This window comes from Aedes aegypti, chromosome 1 (assembly GCF_002204515.2).
Source record: "Aedes aegypti strain LVP_AGWG chromosome 1, AaegL5.0 Primary Assembly, whole genome shotgun sequence".
NCBI lineage: Eukaryota > Metazoa > Arthropoda > Insecta > Diptera > Culicidae > Aedes > Aedes aegypti.
In genome coordinates, this window is record NC_035107.1 from 13,663,880 (window position 1) to 13,684,995 (window position 21,116).

The 21,116-nt window shown below is 37.6% G+C and overlaps 1 protein-coding gene across 1 annotated transcript in view; it reads right to left on the minus strand.

Annotated features, from left to right (window-relative positions):
- Positions 1-1,519: 1,519 nt before the first annotated feature.
- Positions 1,520-21,116, minus strand: part of LOC5569473 (histidine-rich glycoprotein) — a 37,560-nt gene continuing 17,963 nt past the window's right edge. Inside the window, exons 2-4 of the mRNA XM_001658509.2 lie at positions 3,671-3,768; positions 3,372-3,596; positions 1,520-2,975 (exon numbers count right to left, since the gene is read on the minus strand). Of these exons, the coding sequence (XP_001658559.1) occupies positions 2,049-2,975; positions 3,372-3,596; positions 3,671-3,745 (1,227 nt within the window). The 5' untranslated portion in view covers positions 3,746-3,768 and the 3' untranslated portion in view covers positions 1,520-2,048. The remainder of the gene's footprint in view (positions 2,976-3,371; positions 3,597-3,670; positions 3,769-21,116) is intronic.

A 21,116-nucleotide genomic window follows, 5' to 3' on the forward strand; every position in this document is an offset into this window, starting at 1 on the left:
CTGAAAGTTTGAAAATTGGTTCGAAATTACGGAAGTTATAGTAACTTCACTGAAGGCCATTTTTTTATAACTTGAAAATTTACCTTCAAGACGCTACCAATATTCGATAAAATAAATGAAAACGAAATTAGGCAATGTCCATTTATGAAATAACGTTAAAATGGACAATTTTCGACCATTATCCCCTCCGCAACGGTCTTTGCATGAAAAAAAAATAATTTTGTGTTTGAGCCGCAACGTTTGAGCCTACTCCCCCTCCCCCTAGAGCGTTACGCAATTTGTGGACGGTGCCTTAGTCTGCATAAATTTAATGGCGTTATGTATTCAACTTGACTCTCTGCTATTCTATTTATAACTGCAATTCTGTTCTCAGTGTAGTCTGTATTTTTCTGCATTGGCCCTTTCAACGAGTAGAAACATAATGAGTGACGTTTAATTTCAGGATTTGTCAACAAATACGAAATGTTACCAATACATAAACTAGTTTTAGCGCAGTTTTGGATTGCCGAAGTGAACATTTTTGTTGCCGACAATAGTAATTGCATTGCCGATAAAAGAAAGTGCCTCGTGACTTTGGTGAGGAAAAATAGAAGATTTAGAGAATAAAATAGTGTTTTGTGTATTATAATTAACAAATGAAGAGTGCTCAAGTGTAGTTAAGGTGTCTGCTGCTAATTGTTGTGCTCTATTGTTGCGTAAAATTGCTCTCTCAAAAGTTCAGCTGCTTAGACTGCCGACAATACGTAAGTTTCCCTACTTCCAAATCACTTCAAATTTTGGGAGAATGATTTTCACCATAATTGACATCGTTTAAGCATAGGGGCGCAAAAACTTCAAAATTTGCATCATTCTACTGGATATATGCAGTAAAACATAGTAGCCATGATTTGTGCTTTAATCTCCAAGAGCTTTAATCTCCAAGAGCACATGGGCAAACACCATGACCGGTTGAATGAATTGCTTGCTTTTCCCATAGTAATTCCCATACAAACTTTGAAGGGCTTGTGCAGTCTCAGTTTTCATCCGAATGAGCTTATATTTTGGGAAGGCACTCAGAATTTGATCTGGAATCGAATGAGCGGTGTGGAGCGAAAACGATTTTTTGAACCACTCTAATAATCACCCTATTCATTTGAAAAAGCAAATCTTAAGTACCACTCCATATATCGATAATATATCTCAGAAAAATTTATCCACTAATTTTATATATGTAGTGCACAACCCGTAAAATTTTCAGCTTCATCGGTTCACTAAAACTCGAGATTTGCTTCTGCAAAGTTTTGATGCAGATTGTTAGAGTGAGACAGAAGATATGGGAAAAACACGGTCTCCCGTGTAACCTTAAGAATAAACAGGGTGTTCTCAACTATCCTTATTTAGATACCTAAATATAGTCCATAGAGTTAATACTCGCAAATCACTTGACAAACTGATGAAGAATGAACAGATACATTTTTTTAAAGACATTCTGAAAAGTAGGCTTAATTTGCGAATTTACTTCTGTGGACAGACGAAGGAATACATACTCATCTTTATTTCAGCAAATTTAATCTGTTAAATTTTGACGATCACAACTATTGAAGTGTATTTTTTTTTTTGTAATGTCTTAGTCTAAACATAGCATCCAAACCAAATCGAATGGCACCCATCATCATTTGAGGCGGTACAACACGTGTCCAATCTATCTGCGTATGTTTGTTAGATGGTGGTAAAAAGAACAGTTCTGAACGCGTCATTCACTCAGCTCACTTCCCTTTCTGTCTAGAGACCAGCTTTCCAACAGAAAATAATAAAATAATAAATATTAACTTAGGAAGAGAATCTTTATCTAGAGTACAATAGTTTTATATGTTTTGCGGGGGGCTCGTGTGCACGTGGGGGGAGGTTAAATATAAGCACACGCTTTTGTTGTGTGGATAAAAAATAAATACTCACAATCGGTTCAACACCACTCCCACTCCGGAAGCTAAATTTCAGAAAATATAAAGAAAAATCACTAACGACTAGAGGCTTACAAAACAAAACGTTAGATTTCCGCTCGCGCCTGCTCAGTTTTGCGCTGCGCTGGCGCCCTCTGCTTCCCCATGGCGATGGTTTTTACCATGGTCACTGTGATGGTTCTCATAGGTGAGGATCGCCCCGGCATGGTTCGGCTTCATCTCGTGCGAGTGGATGTTGATCTTCTCCTTGATCTCGTGCTCGTCCGAGGTGATGACGAGGGACCCATGTGGTCCCCGCTGCAGATGGTGATGCTCGTCCAGTTTGTCCCCGGCGTGATGGTGATGCGCGGTGGCGTGGTGGCCATGGGGATGGTGGTTCAGGATGTCGAACTGATGCTTTAGCAGTCGTTCGTGATCTTGCTGTTGCTCGGAAGTTTGCGGGTTGAGGTGGATTTGCGGTTCCTCTTCCGTTTCCAGTTCCGCCCGGAGGCGGTTAAAGTCCAGGATGGCGTTTTCTGATTGGAGGGACTCCATCAGGTCGTCCCAGTTGCGATCGCTGGAACCCTTGATGAGTTTGATCATTTCGATCAGTTGCTCGCGATCGTGCTTGGAGTTGGTTTCCTCGATGCTCTTCAGGAGACCGGTGATTTTTTGGTGCAGTAGCTTCTTGACGTTTTCGGTGTGGCTGTTGTGTTCGTAGTGGTTGAGGTGATGTTGTTGCATGTAAGTTGTGCCATGGGTTCCACTCTGATGCGAGTGTATTGGTGAGTGGTGGATGGGTTCAGTGTCGTTTTCACTATACGGGACTACTTCCAGAAGTTCCGGAATGTCGTTCTGGATTAGAGATGCCGTAGTTGAGGGCACCTGAGTTACCTGATAGTCCTGGTGATGATGATTGTGATGCTTTTTGGGAGTTTGCTTCTCGCAGGATGTGCAAGAGCAGTTCTTGATTATCTGTACTCGCTTCACGAGCACAGCAGGCTTCGATTCTTCGTCATTATTGTTGCTGGAATTTTCCGAACAGTCCAAGGTTACCTACAAAGAAAAATGTGTTATTCTCATCGACATAGCAGGCGGATGTTAATCAGTTCCGTACATCAGTGCGCATTAGACTGATTCAAATGTGAAAGTTTTGGCTCCTTCATGCCTAAACGATGTTAGATATGATGAGTTGTCTAACTCTTCGTCATAATATTCTATTGCAGGGCATTCAAAATAAAATTTAGGAAATGATTCTGCAGCTTCATCCCTGGTATAAAACTAATGAGTTACATAGAATATCCAATTTTGAAGCATCGGAACAAATGTCGAATAGAATTATTAATTGTTTTAGACAAAAAATTGAATTGATACTAATAAATTAATTAATTGTTTTATGAAATAAGGGTTACAGTATTGCTCAACACATAACAGCTGAATATAATTACGTACATGATGCCACGAGGTTTCCGACGGTTGACAACTGTCGCAATACGGTCCAATCACTTCGCCGGGGTCCGATGGTTCCGTGTGGGGAATCGAATAGCTGAAGCATGCTCCCACGCAAACATTGTTATCAATTGTTACCTGTTTGCATCCCGGGTAACTAATGACCTGGCTTATGTTCCTGGTCGAACACCACGAGTGCTTGTCCGGATAGAGCACAATGTTGTGAACCTAAAACCGATACAAACAAAAAACATTTGATTTTATTCCGATCGATTTACCCATTGATGCTAATTAAATCACACCTTGTGCTCACGATTTCCATAGGCTGCTGCGATCAGCAGCAGCAGTGCAGTTACCAACACGGGCCAACCGCTCATGTTGGTCGTTCCAGCAAAGCAACCTGTGAAGCAGAACAAGTATCATTCCAGCGTTCTTGCAGAAATTGTTACACATGTTGACTATATTTTGACATTAGGATGTTTCCTTACAAGATACGGACATATTCTTGCCATCGTTTTGCTTTTTGAAGTTAGCGATTTGAAGTGTTATTTTTTTAGTGACCATTTGTCCTCACATTTTTTTACATTAGAAAAACTGCCCAATCGAGATTTTCTTTTAATATTTTTCTTCAACAACAGGGCTAGTGCCTTTAAAATAGGAACTCTAGAGCCCTTATGCTTGAAAATTACGTCCAAACCGGAATGAAAAAGAGACCAGAAAAACACTGTACGAGAACAAAAAAAACACCATATAGGATAAAAAACAAAATAATGCAAGCAATGATCAGGACATAAAAGTTTCCATAATGATTTTCAGAAAATCCAGCCAGTCTTTTTTCTAAAGCGTAGTCCGCAGTTGAAAAGTACTGTGGAAAAGGTAGTGCGCATCGTACCTTCGTGCTGTGCGTACACGAATTCTCTCTGCTCTTGGAAGTTTTTTTTAACGACCTAAAGCAATAAAACAGTATTTTTCAGTGATAAAATTAAAAACGGTACTTTTCAGTGCTTCTAAAACAGTACTTTTCAGTACTATTTTTTCTACTATTGATCCCTTTACGATCCTTGTTTAGACCCGTGCTTTCGATTTTTCGTTGGACCCGTTGGCGAAAGCTAGCGATGGTAATCCTTCTTGGACACCGTCTTGGGAAAAAACCTCTCGAAGGTCACGTCTTCTTATTCACTAAGCATGGTTGCAACAACAAATAAAAGGAAGGGTGAATCTCTGAATTCACAACTTCTTTCCAAAAAAGTGGGATTTAAAACTGTCACTAAACGTGGCAAGAATGGAAGAAAGGACGTTTCTCCGGAATGCGAACTATCTTCCAAGGGTGAATGAATAATAATGATAATTGTATCTAAATGAGCAATCAGTTCGATGCTCTAGACAAATTTTCCGAACACCAAATCGAAGCAGCCTCTAGCCCAGGCTCTTTGATTCAAGTGAGGAAGCAAAGAGTGCCGCCTATCGTGGTCAGTTGTTCCGAATTTGGGGGATTTAGGCAGGAGATCTTGAACTCCATTAGGGGAATCAAGGTTTCCTTCCAATTCGCAAAGAAAGGAGTCTGTCGCGTTTTGCCGGAAACTCTTAAAGATCGCGAACTTCTTCTCAAACATCTTGAAGAGAAGAAGCACAAGTTTTTTACTTATGACGACAAAACTGAACGTTTGTTCAAAGTCTTCTTGAAAGGTCTCTCAAGTGACTATAAGTCACCTGAAGAGATCAAAAATGAAATAAATGATTTACTTGGATTTTCCCCAGTCCAAGTAATCATTATGAAAAAGAGAACCCAATCTGGCATTGTTCGGAAAGGGCTTTCTCAAGAATATTATTTAGTTCATTTTAACAAAAAAGGACTAAATAATATTAAAGCTTTAGAAAAAGCAAAACTTTTGTTCGATTTCCGTGTGACATGGGAACATTTCCAGAAACCTGGAGGAAATTACCAGAACCTCACTCAGTGTCGTCGGTGTCAAAAGTGGGGTCATGGTACAAAAAATTTTCGCATGGATGCTAAATGCTTGATTAGCGGAGGTTCTTTTCACGCCAAGGACGTCTGTCCAGTGAAGGAAGATACTACCAAGTTCATATGCTCTAATTGCGGGGCTAATCATAAGTCCAATTTTTGGAATTGCCCTTCACGCAAGATAGTCATTGAGGCTCGTGCCAGGCGGATGAAAGATAATATCCGTTACGATAACGGTCGTTTCTGGAATTTACCTGGTAGAGTATCGAACAATGCACATTTTTCAGTTAACGATCGCTTTAATAGGAATCATACCCATCAGGAAGATCATAATCATGCTTATTCACAAACTAATTTTAATCCGTCGGGTAGCCGTTCGAATCTTTCAATTTCGAATGTATCTAGCCACGGAAAATCCTTTGCCGATATCGTAGCAGGTAATTTGAACTCCTCCCCTGTTCGTACTATGAGTACCCATTCTACTTGTTTCAAATCAAATGGAAAAAAACCCTACCGCCACAGCTAACTCCTACTCCGCTTCTTCGTCTACCGAAAATTCTAATAGGAAATCATCAGATAATGTACCCACTTCAAGTGATATGTCCGCCTCTGATTTTAATTTTCTAACTGAACAATTGAATCTAATGATTGATGCAATGTTCAAAGCCACCACTAAGACTGAAGCAGTCCAAGTTGGTGTAAAATTTACAAATTAAATTGTTATTGAATTACGTTTTTCTAATGGATCCAAATAATAATTTAAAAATTTTAAATTGGAATGCTCGTTCTCTGAATGGTAAAAAGGACGAGCTGTTTGATTTTCTTACAATTAATAACGTGCATATAGCAGTTATTACCGAAACTTATTTAAAACCTGGATCTAAATTCAAAAGAGATCCTAACTTTTTTGTTTATCGTAATGATCAACTTGATGGGGCATGTGGGGGAGTTGCAATCATCATTCATAGGCGTATAAAACATCAACTGTTTTCGTCATTTGAAACTAAAGTTTTTGAAACTTTAGGTGTTTCTGTTGAAACGCAGCTTGGTAAATATACTTTCATAGCTGCCTATTTGCCTTTTCAATGCTCTGGACAGCAAGTTAATTTGCTCCAAACTGACTTGCGAAAATTGACTCGCAATAAGTCAAAATGTTTTGTCATTGGTGACTTTAATGCCAAACATCGGTCATGGAATAATTCTCAAAGTAATTCCAACGGCAGAATTTTATTCAATGAGTGCTCTGCAAGATATTTCTCAATTCAATACCCTGATAGCCCTACATGTTTTTCCTCTCCTAGAAATCCTTCTACGATTGATTTGGTCTTAATCGACTCTAATCATCTTTGTAGCCAATTAGTTACTCATTCTGATTTTGATTCTGATCATGTCCCTGTTACATTTCAAATATCCCAAGAAGCGATTCTCAATCCTATCAGCTCCACTTTCAATTATTTACGAGCCGACTGGAATATATATGAAACATATATTGACTCTAATCTTGATGTTAATATTTCATTATAAACTAACCTTGATATTGACAATGCTCTTGAAACTTTAACAAATTCCATTGTTAAAGCCAGGAGCATTGCAATTCCAAAATGTGAAGTGAAATTTGAATCCGTGATTATAGACGATGATCTTGATCCGCTTAAAAACGTGAGGAGAAGGCAATTTCAACGCACTCACGATCCTGCTATGAAAATTATATGGCAAGATTTGCAGAAAGATATCAAGAAACGTTTTGCACAATAAAGAAACAAAAATTTTTAAAATAAGATATCTCAATTGGACCCTGGCTCTCAGCCATTTTGGAAATTATCTAAAATCTTGAAAAAAAACTCAGAAGCCAATACCGGCATTGAAAGAGGAAAACAAATTATTACTAACTGATTGCGAAAAAGCTCAAAAACTTGCTATGCAGTTTGAAAGTGCGCACAATTTTAATTTAGGACTTACTAGTCCAATTGAAAATCAAGTTACTCAGGAGTTCGAAAATATTCCCAATCAAGAGAACGTTTTCGAAAATGCCTGGGAGACTGATTTGGAAGAAGTGAGAACTATTATTAAAAAATTCAAAAATATTCTACATCCTCATCAAGAAACTTCCAGAAAGTAGCTTATCATTTTTAGTTGATATATTTAACAAATGTTTTCAATTAGCATATTTTCCTGACAAATGGAAGAATACTAAGGTTGTTCCAATTTTAAAACCAGACAAAAATCCTGCAGAAGCTTCTAGCTATCGTCCAATCAGTTTGCTTTCCTCCATCAGTAAACTTTTTGAAAAAGGTTATTTTGAACAGAATGATGGCCCACATCAACAAAAATTCAATTTTTGCCAATGAACAGTTCGGATTCCGCCATGGACATTCGACCACTCATCAACTCTTACGTGTAACAAATTTGATCCGTTCCAACAAATCTGAAGGCTATTCTACTGGTCTTGCTCTTCTAGACATAGAAAAAGCATTCGACAGTGTTTGGCACGAAGGTTTGATCGTAAAGTTAAAAAACTTTAATTTTCCAACATACATTGTTAGAATAATTCAAAGTTATCTGTCAAATCGTACACTTCAGGTTAATTATCAGAACTCCAGATCTGAAAGACTTCCTGTAAGAGCTGCTGTTCCTCAAGGCAGCATTTTGGGACCAATATTATACAATATTTTTATATCTGACTTACCTGAGTTACCTCAGGGATGTCAAAAATCTTTGTTTGCGGATGACACAGGCCTCTCCGCCAAAGGACGAAGCCTGCGTGTCATCTGTAGTCGATTGTAGTTGATTTTTGAGTGGAAAATGAAGAAGAATAACTAAAGTAGAATGTGAAACAAAAATGTAATGGCGAAATATTATGGACCGCCCTACTCTGAATCAAAGAAAACCCAATAGCAAGGGCAACAATAGACTTACAAAGTTTCAACTTTGTAGAGCACTTCAAATCTTTCTGGAACACTTCAAATCGTTATCTTAAAAAGAAAAATAAGTTAGTAAAAAAATTTTCGTATTAGGAGGGACTACCCTATTGTCGCAAAATGTGAAAATATACAGTCACCACCAAAAAAAAGTATCCACTTGCTTATAAATACGTAATTTAACAAAAATCGTGTGTTGAACCGGGAAAATCTTGTTAAAATGTGTGTACTTCATTTGTGATTTACAGCAAAAATGTCCATAGTTTGGAATACAATTTTTATTTAAAAAAATCGAGTGTGTCCAAAAGTACGTGTTAAAATTGAACATTGGAATTTTTTACTTCTATTTGTCTGAAGTTTTTCGTCACAAATATTCTGCTTTACACACTCAATTTAAAATGCCGAATCTTCGGCTAGTTTTAACCGAGATTTACTCAGACAAGTACCCAAGTAGCATTGGTAGCTAAATAACAATGTATTCAACTCAAATTCTGTGTATACAACGCATTTCAGCTAAATTAATTGTTATGCAATGCTGCTACCAATGTTACTTGGGAAGTCGGCAAACCAATTTCATGAGATCTCAGAAAATAAAATCTAAATTTCAGTTAAATGTGCTTCGTTACTAAGCAACGTGGCAATTTGTTAGCTGTACGTCGGTTAAAATTGAATAACCGAGATTCGCACAGCCGAGCTCGTAAATAATCTAAGTGTGTTGCATTTCAAGACTTTGAAGTGATTTGTGAAAGTTTATGAGAATTATTTGTCAAAACCTGTTCAGGTCTGTTGATTCCAGGAGTTCATGTATTCCAACCGATTATACTGGTTAAATCAGTGAATAAAACCGGCTTAATCAGTTTTATTGTATAGAATTCCTTAAAAGCCACCAATATAAGTGCTTGTAGAGAGTTTTCCATTGGGTTTGAATGACTTAAGTAAATAAATCTGAATATTTTTCTGATTATTTGCTTGGCAGTAGATCTTCTGAAGCCTTCAAAAACCTACAAAACACTAACACAAACACTAGATTTTTCTGCATGAATCATGTTGTTTAAGATTTTTGATAACTAAAACACAAAAAGAATCACTAATCTTTATCCTATCGGCAAAGGTACATATGGTTGACAACACATATCTCATTAAAACGGATACATTTTTTTCTATCTTTACTAACGAGATTTTTAGCCCTGGGCTTGTTCATCTCGGGACCGACGGCTTTACTTCTCTTCCGAAAGAAGTCGTTACTATAACCTTCAAGTCATATGTGACTATCTCGGGGATAGGAATCGATCCCAGGTCCCAGGTTTTCGGTGTGAGAAGCGTGATTTCTAACCACTACACCAGGCCCGTCCCCTAAAAACGATCATATTGTGAACGAAAAAACAAACTTCCAAACTTAAAGGTTAGCTTAACGTTGATGCACTTTGGAATGCTGACAGTGTTTGTATCTTGATGAACAATATACGATAAGTATAAATATAGGGATTCTTTGTACGTTTTATATAAAGAATCAAGTGTATGAATTCATTGAAGTTTTTAGATAGATAAATACTGTTAGAAAAGGCATCCAGAAGTCTTGAAAAGCTAAATTAGCATGTTTGTGACGAAAAACGGGATAAATAAGGGTAAAATATTGCCAAGTGAAGGAAACTCCAAGTGGGAACTTAATTTTGATACAATTTTTTGTCACACCTGTTTCATCCTAGACAACCAGAATGTACGTATAACGAAATCACTTGGAGGCTTTTTACGTGCAAAATTTCACTTATAAGATGTCGCGAAAAGGCCTTCTACGTACAAAAGTGGAGGCGATATGCGTACATGATTAATGATGACACAGCGTAACAAAAATGACATTTTTGCGTGTCTCAAGGATCAAATTATGTGTCTCTAGTAGATTTGGGGTTGCTGAATCTGGTGCCATTCTCAGAAATGTTCCAGCACGTCACAATTTTTAGCTACAGGTCGCCAAAGTTGTATAAAACAGTGGTTTTATTAATGTTTACATAAAATTTAAAGTACAATTTATCATACTTTTTTGTAATCTAATCCACCAAACATGCAAAATAGAACTTGAACTTTCATTTCAGACATAATTTGATTGAAATTGCGCGATTAAATTTCGATTAAACCGATTTTTTCATCTTGCTTGCAGTCTCCATACAAAATTCTTCGTTTCTTCTATATGGCAAAATACAACAATTCTCTAAACCATCAAAAAATAACTTTTCCGTATCGAAAGTAATACAAACTTTGATGATAAGTATTGTTATACACATAAAGTTTGAATTCTGTGGTAAATTAAGCCAATATATTACCTTACAAGCTGACAAACTTGCATGCAAGTTGGCTGAAATAGTCATTTTTTGCATTTTCAACAGTCAATATCTCAAAAACTATACGTGCTATGATATTTCTGAAAACGGCAATGGATTCAGCAATCTTTATTAAGTGAATAGCGGTATTTTGGTGCTGGAGACAAAAAAGTGTTCCGCAGTGTGATTAATAACATACAATGCGAGTGTATAAATATTCTCCCGAACTACCTGTTATCTTATGCGACTTAACTTATGATAACAAATGTTGATTTGACAGCTGCTACGGATTGATTCGACTTTTTTTGTACGAGTGTACGGGACGAAACAAAATGTACAAATGAATTCAGAAAAAAAAGTGTTTTATGCGAGGAAACTCATCAATTTGACGAGTTTATCCACGGTGTTTTGCGGGTTTGATGTAATCAGCATGTTTTAACGTGAACTTTCATGCGATTTCTGGTTGTCTGGGATCTCTTCTAGAATCCAAATTTTATTCAAAATGATGAACTTTTTGCTATACATCACAAAGATCATATGATCGGAGAGGACCAAGTAACATTTTTTATATTTTGAGAAAAAACATTCAAGCCTCAACTCTTTGCAATTTAAGAACTCGTAAAAAAATTGGGTCAGGGTACTGAAGACTATAAATATTCAAATATTGATTGATTGATTTGATTTTATTAACGAGATTTTTAGCCCTGGGCTAGTTCATCTCGGGACCAACGGCTTTACTTCCCTTCCGAAGGAAGTCGTCACTATAACTTTTTACGTCATAAGTGACTATGTCGGGGATGGGATTCGATCCCAGGTCCTCGGCGTGAGAGGCGAGTGTTCTAACCACTACACCAGGTCCGTCCCCCATATTCAAATATGCGTTCAATCAGAATGGACATAGTGAAAATTTTGAGGTCAACATATACTGGTCCAACAACCAATTCTAGAATATACCATACATAGTAATTTGGTAATAATATGGTATACTACCAAAAACTTGTATCCGACTCTAGAATCGACTTAACAATGCAATAATCAATTATTTCATTACCTTTTGACACTTGGTCCGTTCTGTATGAACATAAATTGTTGCAATTTCTGACCATCTATCCAAATATGGTGGTTGGCTAGAAATCAAATTCAGATGCAACGAATTCGAAATGTCTTGCATTTTTTCGCATTCATCAGTGCGGATCGTTTTCGATTTTATGCTAAAAAGCACTTGGTCCGCTCTGTCTGCAAAGTGAATTTGTTAAATATGTCTCGCAGTTTATAACATTCATCACCAACGCCGACCATATGTTAAATATGGAATACACACATTTTGACAAAGGAATTTCTTGGTTCAACACACGGTTTTTGCCAATTTGTGCTATTACAAGTAAGTGCAGGGACTGTAGTCCTCATTATATGTATGCCGAAGACACTTTTGTAATAAAATATCATCAAAATATTGTTTCCACCCTAATTTCTCGATCTGGCTCAATGTGCCATCCGAGCAATCCATAAAACAATGTAACGAAACAACACGTGCGCGTGGATCGAACAAAAGTGTGGAAGAAAGTTTGTCACTTGCTGCTCGTTGAAGTCTCCATCAACGGTCGCCCAACGTGTGTGTGCGTGCAACGCATGGTGCAACAGAGCGCCGCCTACTATGCGATGCGTCATTCTTCGGTTCCAGTTTGTCTCGTTCGATATTTCGCCCCAATCCGCACATTGAGAGGCGATCGATCGAAAGATCGTTGATGGGGCACGCGTTCTGCCGTTGTGAATTACGTGATCTATCTCGAAGTGCGCCCGCCGCCTGTCTCTCGATGACGCAACCGCTTGTTAGTATTCTCCTCTCGCGTCCGCTGCCGCTGCGCTCTGTCACAAATGTTTGAGATAAAGACAACAACGACGACTACCTACAGGGGGTAAAGGAAAATCCCCACCAAACGGACCGTGGTGACTGTGTTTTAATCTTGCGCACCTTAAGGGCGCAACGCAATTAACCGATCAACAACAGCAAAACACAAAGATGATTTGTCCAAGGAGTTGAGGATGGGAGGGGGTCGTTGTAAGAGGACTATTATAACAAGTACAAACAACGCTAGATTCGAACGAAATGTGGCTGAGGAAAGTAACGTTTATCAGACGCGGTTCTAAGTCCAGGGGAGGGTTGCTTTGATTGAACGTTCAATATTTGCTTTACACTCATTACGATATCTGTAGGTACATATCGATGTTATGTGAAAAATCACGTTACTGGCCATTTTCATCACTTGTCGAGTTCTAAATTAACTCGCCAGATTTATCATCGTTATACACGAAATATAACAATACTTTGCCATTTTGAATATGATCAGACATATTTTTGAGCTAAATGAATTGCGAAATTCACTGTTTAACTATTTTGCAATAATGGAGTGAATCGATCGAAGAATAAGATCTAATAAAAAAAATTGAAAATTGATTTGAAATGTCTTCAAAGGTAGAGTTCTGGGAAAATTTAGAGAATCCCTCACCTATCACTCTCTGTAACAATCAACAAAAATCTCTAATGGTATACATCTAGAACAAATCAAATCATAGAAAGTCGTAGTAGGCTGTGATACAAGTACGTAGTTCCATACACTTTCAATTCCGTAAAAACGTCGTGTAATGCGAGAGAGATTAGCGCTTAAGTATCCAGAAACCTTAAGATTTACTGCCACGATCACTTTAAGGGTAAAAATATAACCACATTTATCTAACGATCCATAGCAATTGCGTTATTCATCAAAGTGCCACCTCCTACTCTGACCCTCCGGATTCCCCACGAAAAAAAACCCTTGAGTGCACAAGAAATGTGGGTACACTTAGACCAGTAATTGCCTGGTACACACCACTCGCTGCACTCAAACTGCATGCAAGCTCTCAACAACGCCCTCTCCACGCCGAACCGTGATTGCATTCGCGGTCGTCATCGTCGTCGTCCACACACGTTTCATGTAGGTTGGCAACGAGTATCTACCATACAGCAGCAGCAGCCACTTTGGAGAGGACAGCCCATAAGGCCTCTGTACCGATCTATCCATATGAAGTTGCACTGAAAACTTTTCGTATCGATTTCGTAAAACAAGATTTTCAACATATAACACTGTTTTCTGAAATATTAATGAATTACACGTTTAGCTATTCGAAACTATTTAAAATTAGCTGTTAAAACAGCATTTTTGCTGAATAAGCTGTTATTCAACTACTAATGTTACTTGGAAATACATCTTGAAGATTGAATTTATTTCAAAGCAGGTAACATACATGCAGAAAACAACGAATGATTTCATTATGTGGAACGAAATTAGTTTTCAGTGTAGGCACTGCAGTTGTCCATCTAGCTGAGCTAGGAAAGCCTATAGGAAAACCGTTCAGCTTCTGGGATGAGGACTACCGGGGGGCTCAGGCCGGTCCCCGCGGGAAGGCGTGGAAAAAAGATAAATACACCGAGACCTGGACACTCGCCCGCCAACTCGCTGCGGCAGCAGCGCAATTTAGAGAAACAAACTCCCTGTGTGGAATGTGGAAAGGCTGTTTGCATTTCTCGTCTAATTACAATATGCAAACAACGCAAACGCAACGCAACACACTCAATTTCAATTTAAAAACTCTTGGCGTGTTGACAATTTGACCCTTCGTTCGACTTCAAATATATGTGCGCGGCCTACTGCGTTCTGCGTCGGATCAACCATGGAATACTCTCCAACGCCTACTTTGTTGACATTTTTTTTTGTACAAACTAAATAGCACAGTTTCAGATCGGGATAGGCCGCAGCCAGCTGACCTCACTCGAGAAACCGCTCGCTCTGAACCCAGTTCAGAACTGCTGATGTCGTCGTCGCAGGCAGGGATGCCAGAATGTAAGACACTTGACTACGGGTTAACAAGCAAGTTTTATTGAATTATGTTCATACTGAAGCATGATCAAACAAATATAATTTATTTCTTCGACTCAATCATAATTTTTTTTTTTTTTTTAAGTGAGATACACGTTTATATTCTTTTATTTATTTGTCGCTATTACTAAAACAAAATTTTGAATAGTTTGACATTACAAATGTCGATGAACTGATAAACAACTTTTTAAATTGAGGCTACATGAATCGCACCCAAGATCGCACCACATACCAAGGTGAATCTTGTTCATATAGCTTTTTAACCCTCCCACTGACAACACTCCTCCCTGTTAAAATCAAGGGATGCAGAAGTGATCTCGGTTTCCAGTAGCATTAGACGTCACACTAACATTCCTTTCCTTCCCCGATGACTGTAAGAACTTGGCCGGCGTCGTTATTGACATTACAAAGTTTGGAGTTCTCGAAATTGTACATTAAAGATGATATCGGTTGATACCTTGTGCAACTTCGATTATTCAGGTCAATCACGGAGTAGCAACTACGAATTATAGGTCATCAATGCTTATAATTATGCTCATTCTTTATTAGCTATTCATGAACTCATTTGAGTATTGGCCTGTAGATCTGATAGCAGCGTGACCAGTGGCCTCTCTGACATTAAACAATGGGGTTCAGGCATAGCTGGATTCGTTTTCAATTGATTTCGAAGCCCGATCAAAGCAGGTGAAGACATGATTGTTACAGAGAGTGATAAAAGAGAGGTAGAGTAGAGTGAGACATAAGTTCGAGTAGGGCAAAAGTTTCTTTTTAGGATTTCTAGCGCAATTCAAAACAAAATCTATAAATGTCATTGTGGTAAAAGTGCTATTCGAGTAAGAGACTATTTATTGGTTTTTGGCGTGAAAATTGTAATTTTTGGTCGAACTTCCAGTTCATGGAACCGAATAAAGATAAAATCTAAACAATTTTTGGCCCATAGTGGGGCAAAAGTTCGACCCATATATAAACTCTCGGAAAACATTGTATATTGTGCAATAATCTAGATCTACAATTATCTTCAAGTTTAGCGAAACTTGACTGTTCGTGCGAAAATAGTCACAAAATTTTCACATTTTTTCTTAGTATTTCGAAAAACTTTCAAATTTTTATTTTCGATCTAAATATCATTTTAAATTATCTAAAATCGTTCAGAACACATTTTGAGCAATGATTTATTTTTATTCGCAAATCTATGAATTTTGGTTTTTGATCTTTATAATTTTTATTTTTGAACATCTCTATCCTTCTTCATTTTTTTCTTGAAGCCTCTTCTTCTTCTTTATGGCGTTACGTCCCAACTGAGACAAAGCCTGCTTCTCAGATTAGTGTTCTTATGAGCACTTCCACAGTTATTAACTGAGAGCTTTCTTTGCCGATTGACCATTTTTGCATGTGTGTATCGTGTGGCAGGTACGAAGATACTCTATGCCCTGGGAATCGAGAAAATTTCCATTACGAAAAGATCCTCGACCAGCGGGACTCGAACCCACGACCCTCAGCATGGTCATGCTGAATAGCTGCGCGTTTACCGCTACGGCTATCTGGGCCTCTTCTAGTTACTGATTTTTAACAATAATAAAAATTCGATGTTTGCCGGTACTTTTAGGTACTGTACGGTATTTTTTTATTTTCCGTGTAATTAACGGAAAAACAGGTTTGAACTTATGTTGATACCATCAAGCTCTTCTTCTGCGATAGGTTGATCGTAGAAAAATATAATAAGTACGACATTTTATATTACACGTTAAAAGAACCTCAGGCATTTGTAGGTTATATAAGAATACAATTTACAAAAATACAAAAAAGTTTCAAGTCATAAAAAAATTCTTATATACGTGTTATGAGTCATTTTGATTTCCAAGCTACAAAAAAATACACAAAATTCCAAAGTGTACCCCGTCTAAAGGCGGGGTTGGATATAAGAAGGTTAGGAGATAGAGAGATGCGATGTTTAGCAAAAACACGCGTTTTAAGATATCTAACTTTGTAGAAGACATAAAAAATGTAACCACTAAGGTTGAACTTTTGCCCTACCTTACTCTACTCTAAATTTTCTCAGAATTCAACCCCTGATAGGCTGTACACCAAAACGGGTTCAAAAAAGTATGTGCTACCAAGTTTTGAGTTCAAGTATTGTTACGGTTATCGAGAAACTTGTTTTTGTGTAGGCTCTTCAATCTACACAGCAAAAAAAAAATTGAAATATCACATCGTTTTTGCTGCACATCACTCCCGTTGCAAATATGAACTAGCAATCGATAGAACCAGTTTGCGAAGATATCAAAACAAATATAAAAGAGTGACCGGGATTCGAACTCTGGTCTTACGAGTAAGAATTACGCACGTAACCTCTCGGTCATCTCACCACATTAGAAAAAGTGTATTCATTGTGCTACAAGCTTTGTGTTGATACTCTAAATGGGTTTCTTGACAAATTGACGCTTATATTGAGCTGTTCGGTAATCCAATCCGCATGGTTATTAAATTAGTTAACTCATTACGCGTGGTAAAGATGGACAAATTATTGGTGAAATTATGAAAAAACTCCACGTGCTCGGCTGGGATCTAATTTAATTTAATTTTCTTCACAAGTTTGTCGATCAAATCTGATTACGTTTTGAGCATAATATTTTTGTGGAATGTATGTGATTGAATTCACTTACGTCCGATTATTGATACATAGCCAAAAACTACGTCGGTCCATATTATCTCATTTTTGTTGTGTATAGGCATAACCAAAGATCTTCGGAAATTTAGGAATGAGGTCAATAGTCAAGCAGATTCGAATAAACATAATCTATCTAATTTGTAGTCCAACGACTATCAAAGATTTTCAGAGAACTCCGTGGAGTACGAAATTTCGGATCAACAAGCACAACCCATAATATGTTAATGAAAAAATCAACAAGGATCATACTACGACTCATGTAATTATGTTCTACCTTGTTCTTATTTCATCTTTGCTTTCAAGTTGAACCCTTACTCATTGCAGTGAGTTTTTTCAATCCGAACTTGTTTTAGGTTTTAACAATAGCAAAAGTACTACAAATCAAATTTAACCTAAATTTAACCAAACTAAATTTCAAACAAAACAAATTAAAAAGGGGGGGGGGTGCTTGATAAGCTACGTATTTTCCAAAGGGGGTATCAGCATTTGTGACGGAATGATATTAGGGGGGAGGGGGTGTAAAAAATCAGTGAAAAAATGCTACGTCATTTGTGGACAGCCCCTTACAGATAATCCACTAAACAGCTCGAAGATTTATCATAACTATTTAAGGTGAAGCGGCGTGTAACTCAAAGAATCATTAGAATCATCATTGATGTAATAGTAGTAGTGTCGCCTTTCCATGTATATTTTCAAAACAAACAAACAAAAAATATAACATTTGTGTTAAGCATATTATTATGTAAACACATGGGAAATTTAGTAGATTGACGAGTATTGGAAATCAAAATCAACTTTTCAATCGTACACTTCAAAAGAAAACATTACAATTTAATGAAATGCAACAGAATTTCTCTGTTTTTTTATTGGATTTATCGCATATTTTTGTTATGCATCGTTACGGTTTATGTTTGCAAAGGATGACGGTGTTGCCAGGTGATTGGTGACAGATTTTCTAGCAATTGTTATATGCTTGTTTTCGGAACATTTGCTGCATATTATAAAAACTTATCATTTTGCAAATAGTTTTCCATCATAAGATCACTGATTTAATAAAATTTTAATGATTTTTGTGATCAATTCACATTTAATGCTATGATTTTATAGATAGCAACTCTGATATCACTGCGCTCAACGATCGCGATGATTGTGCACAAGGTATCTAGAAGGGAGGTAGCCCAATGTGTCAGATTTCCCATTCCGCCATTTTGAAATGCCAAGAGACAGCTGGCGAGTTTGTTTTGGTTGTTTAGATATCAGATGCATGACGTGACAAAGTAGGTGTAGAATGTTTCTTTTACACCCACATCTGTGTGGTATACGCGGCAAAGTATCTGAATTTACTTCACTGTGTAATGCACTGATAGTAGAATGACTTAACTTACGAGATAAAATTACAAGAATACAACCGTCATCGTCAGACGGCGACACCGTGGCGCATCCTCTCTTTCATCGGTAGACCATCGGTGGTGGGTGCCTCTCACCTGCTGCACTATTCGAAATTTCCACATTTACATGCATTACATGCAATTGTAAACCAATTTTTCAAATAATCTACTTTTCTTCGACACAAAACACCGGAATACTACATTAAAGACGAAAATTTGATTCGCAACAAAATGCTGGAGAAAATTTTCACTTCACTGTGTTTATGTTTGTTGGAATAAACATTCCCTAACAACCCCATAGAAACGGTTGAGTACACAAACCCGCCAGCTAGCTAACTCTCCAGCTGTCACTTCCGCCTTCCCCGCAGCTAACCACACCGCGCACCCACTGACTGCTAAGATCGGTAAACCTGTCATTATAATAATCTTGATTGTGCACACACGATAGACGCGTCCCGACGCATCCCGACGCATCGCACTGTGGAGCTTTTCAATTATTTTGGGTGGTCCAAATTGACAAACACTTGGTATGATTTTATGCTTCGTAGGGATGGTTTTTGTAATTTGAGAGAATCTAAAAACAAACATCGTATGAGTTTCAAGTTTCTATGCTTTGCCCAACCTTTCCGCACTGACAATTAATACAACAGAAAAAAAGTTGGATATTTTAGACTATAAACACAGGCATGCCTCAGTGTGCGGTGGCGGCGTCGATTCGCAACAAGTGAAAACCATCGCCATAATAGTTTTGAGTGATGCAGTTGATAAAACTTTATAAATATTGAAATCCCGGTGGAAATGTGTTCTTTTAAGGAAAGTGAATAAAAGATTTGTTTAGTGGAAGTGTAGTGAACGCAATATGGGATCCAAAACACAAATGCTTGCCGCTGAATTAAAATCGAAAAGGTAAGCACCTTCTATTTTCAAGTGTAGTTGTGTGAGGCAATGGAATGTGACATGAAATCGGAGATTTTTTTTTTTTTGAGAATATAAATCTCATGTATATTGTCGCTAAATTGATAATGCTGTATCTGAAAGTGTTGATTAAATATTGAAATACCTCCTGAAGCATTTTTCTTCGCATAAATTATCCATTAAATCAGGGGATAAGCAGTTATATTTCATCGATGTTGCAAATACCAATACTATCATAACAATATGTTAATGATTTTGGAAGAAACCATTTTGTGATGACGCACCAAAAGGGCTTAAGGTTATCTTACAACTTCTGCGGGTATAGTGTTATTTAGGAATACCACGCCCAGCTGTTCAAGGTAATGCAAGACAATATACTCTAGACTAGAGGTTATCTGAGGCTACCTGCAAAAAATCATTTTAATAAAATTTGGGAAAATATCAATAACAATCAGGGAAATTTCTTTGAGGCAGTAATTCATGGTACACTAAAACCTCAATTTACGAAGTCTTTTTTTTTACGCTACCTCAATTTAAGTCACTTTTTTACGAAGTAAACTCAATTTACGTCACTTTTTTTACGCAGTGCGTAAATTGAGATTTGACAATTCTGTGGGAAATTATTGTTTTTCGGTTGGGGAAAACCGTTGGAAACCCATACAATATGGGTATTTTCGGAACGGGCACGATGAGGGGATAACGAAAAACGATGTCCGAAGCCATTTTGGAATCCAAGATGGCGACATCTGGTTTGGGAAAATCGTTGGAAACTCATGCAATATGAGTATTTTCGGAACGGGCACGACGAGGGGATAACGAAAAATGATGTCCGACGCCATTTTGGAATCCAAGATTTTACGCTGAAATTTACAAAGATTTTTCTTTCTGTGTAATTTGTAGTAACGCCAAAATCTAGGATTTCGATAATTATTCAAATGAACTTCTTAGGAGTAGTTTTTTTGTACATTGAGCGAAATATTAAGCTCTAGTGACTTTATTATTCTTTGAAAATATCATCATTCTTTGAAAAACTGCTCAACAAGATTTTATTTTATTACTCAACGGTGTGAGCATAATGTTTTCATTATTTATTATTCTTTTGAAACGTAATCGTTCTTCGTAATGAACTGCTGATTTTCATCTGATGGAAGCATTTGGAGAGATTGCTCGGGATCAGGGTTGGGAAAAAAATCTGAAATTCATTCTACAGTAGCCAAACAAAGCCAATCGCAGTCAGCGAAGCCAGTGAAACTCACGCCAATCGCTGCTGTAGGCAAAGAGTCTTGAAAATTGCAAAACACCCGTTGCTAAGGGCCAGCCAAAATTACTGTAGAAAAATGTTCTATTTCCCGCTGCATTTCCCGCATTTTGAGCCTGCAATGACACTAATGATTTAGGAAATTCATGCACCCAACATAGGCTACTTGATGAGATTCACGTTTATGAACTACTGTACTGGGAAGAGCCACGTGATTTTCGCGAACTTCGAGCCTACTACTATTACCATTCCCAGCACTGCTTATGAGTAGTGTGGTACAAACAAGGCAACAGTGCGACGCTAAAAATAAAATCTCACACGATTGTCCGTAGGCTCGCTTAGGAGAGTCGAATTGGGCATCTAATAGAGCCGAACTTCAACCATAGAATTCTATCAGGAATTATTCCAG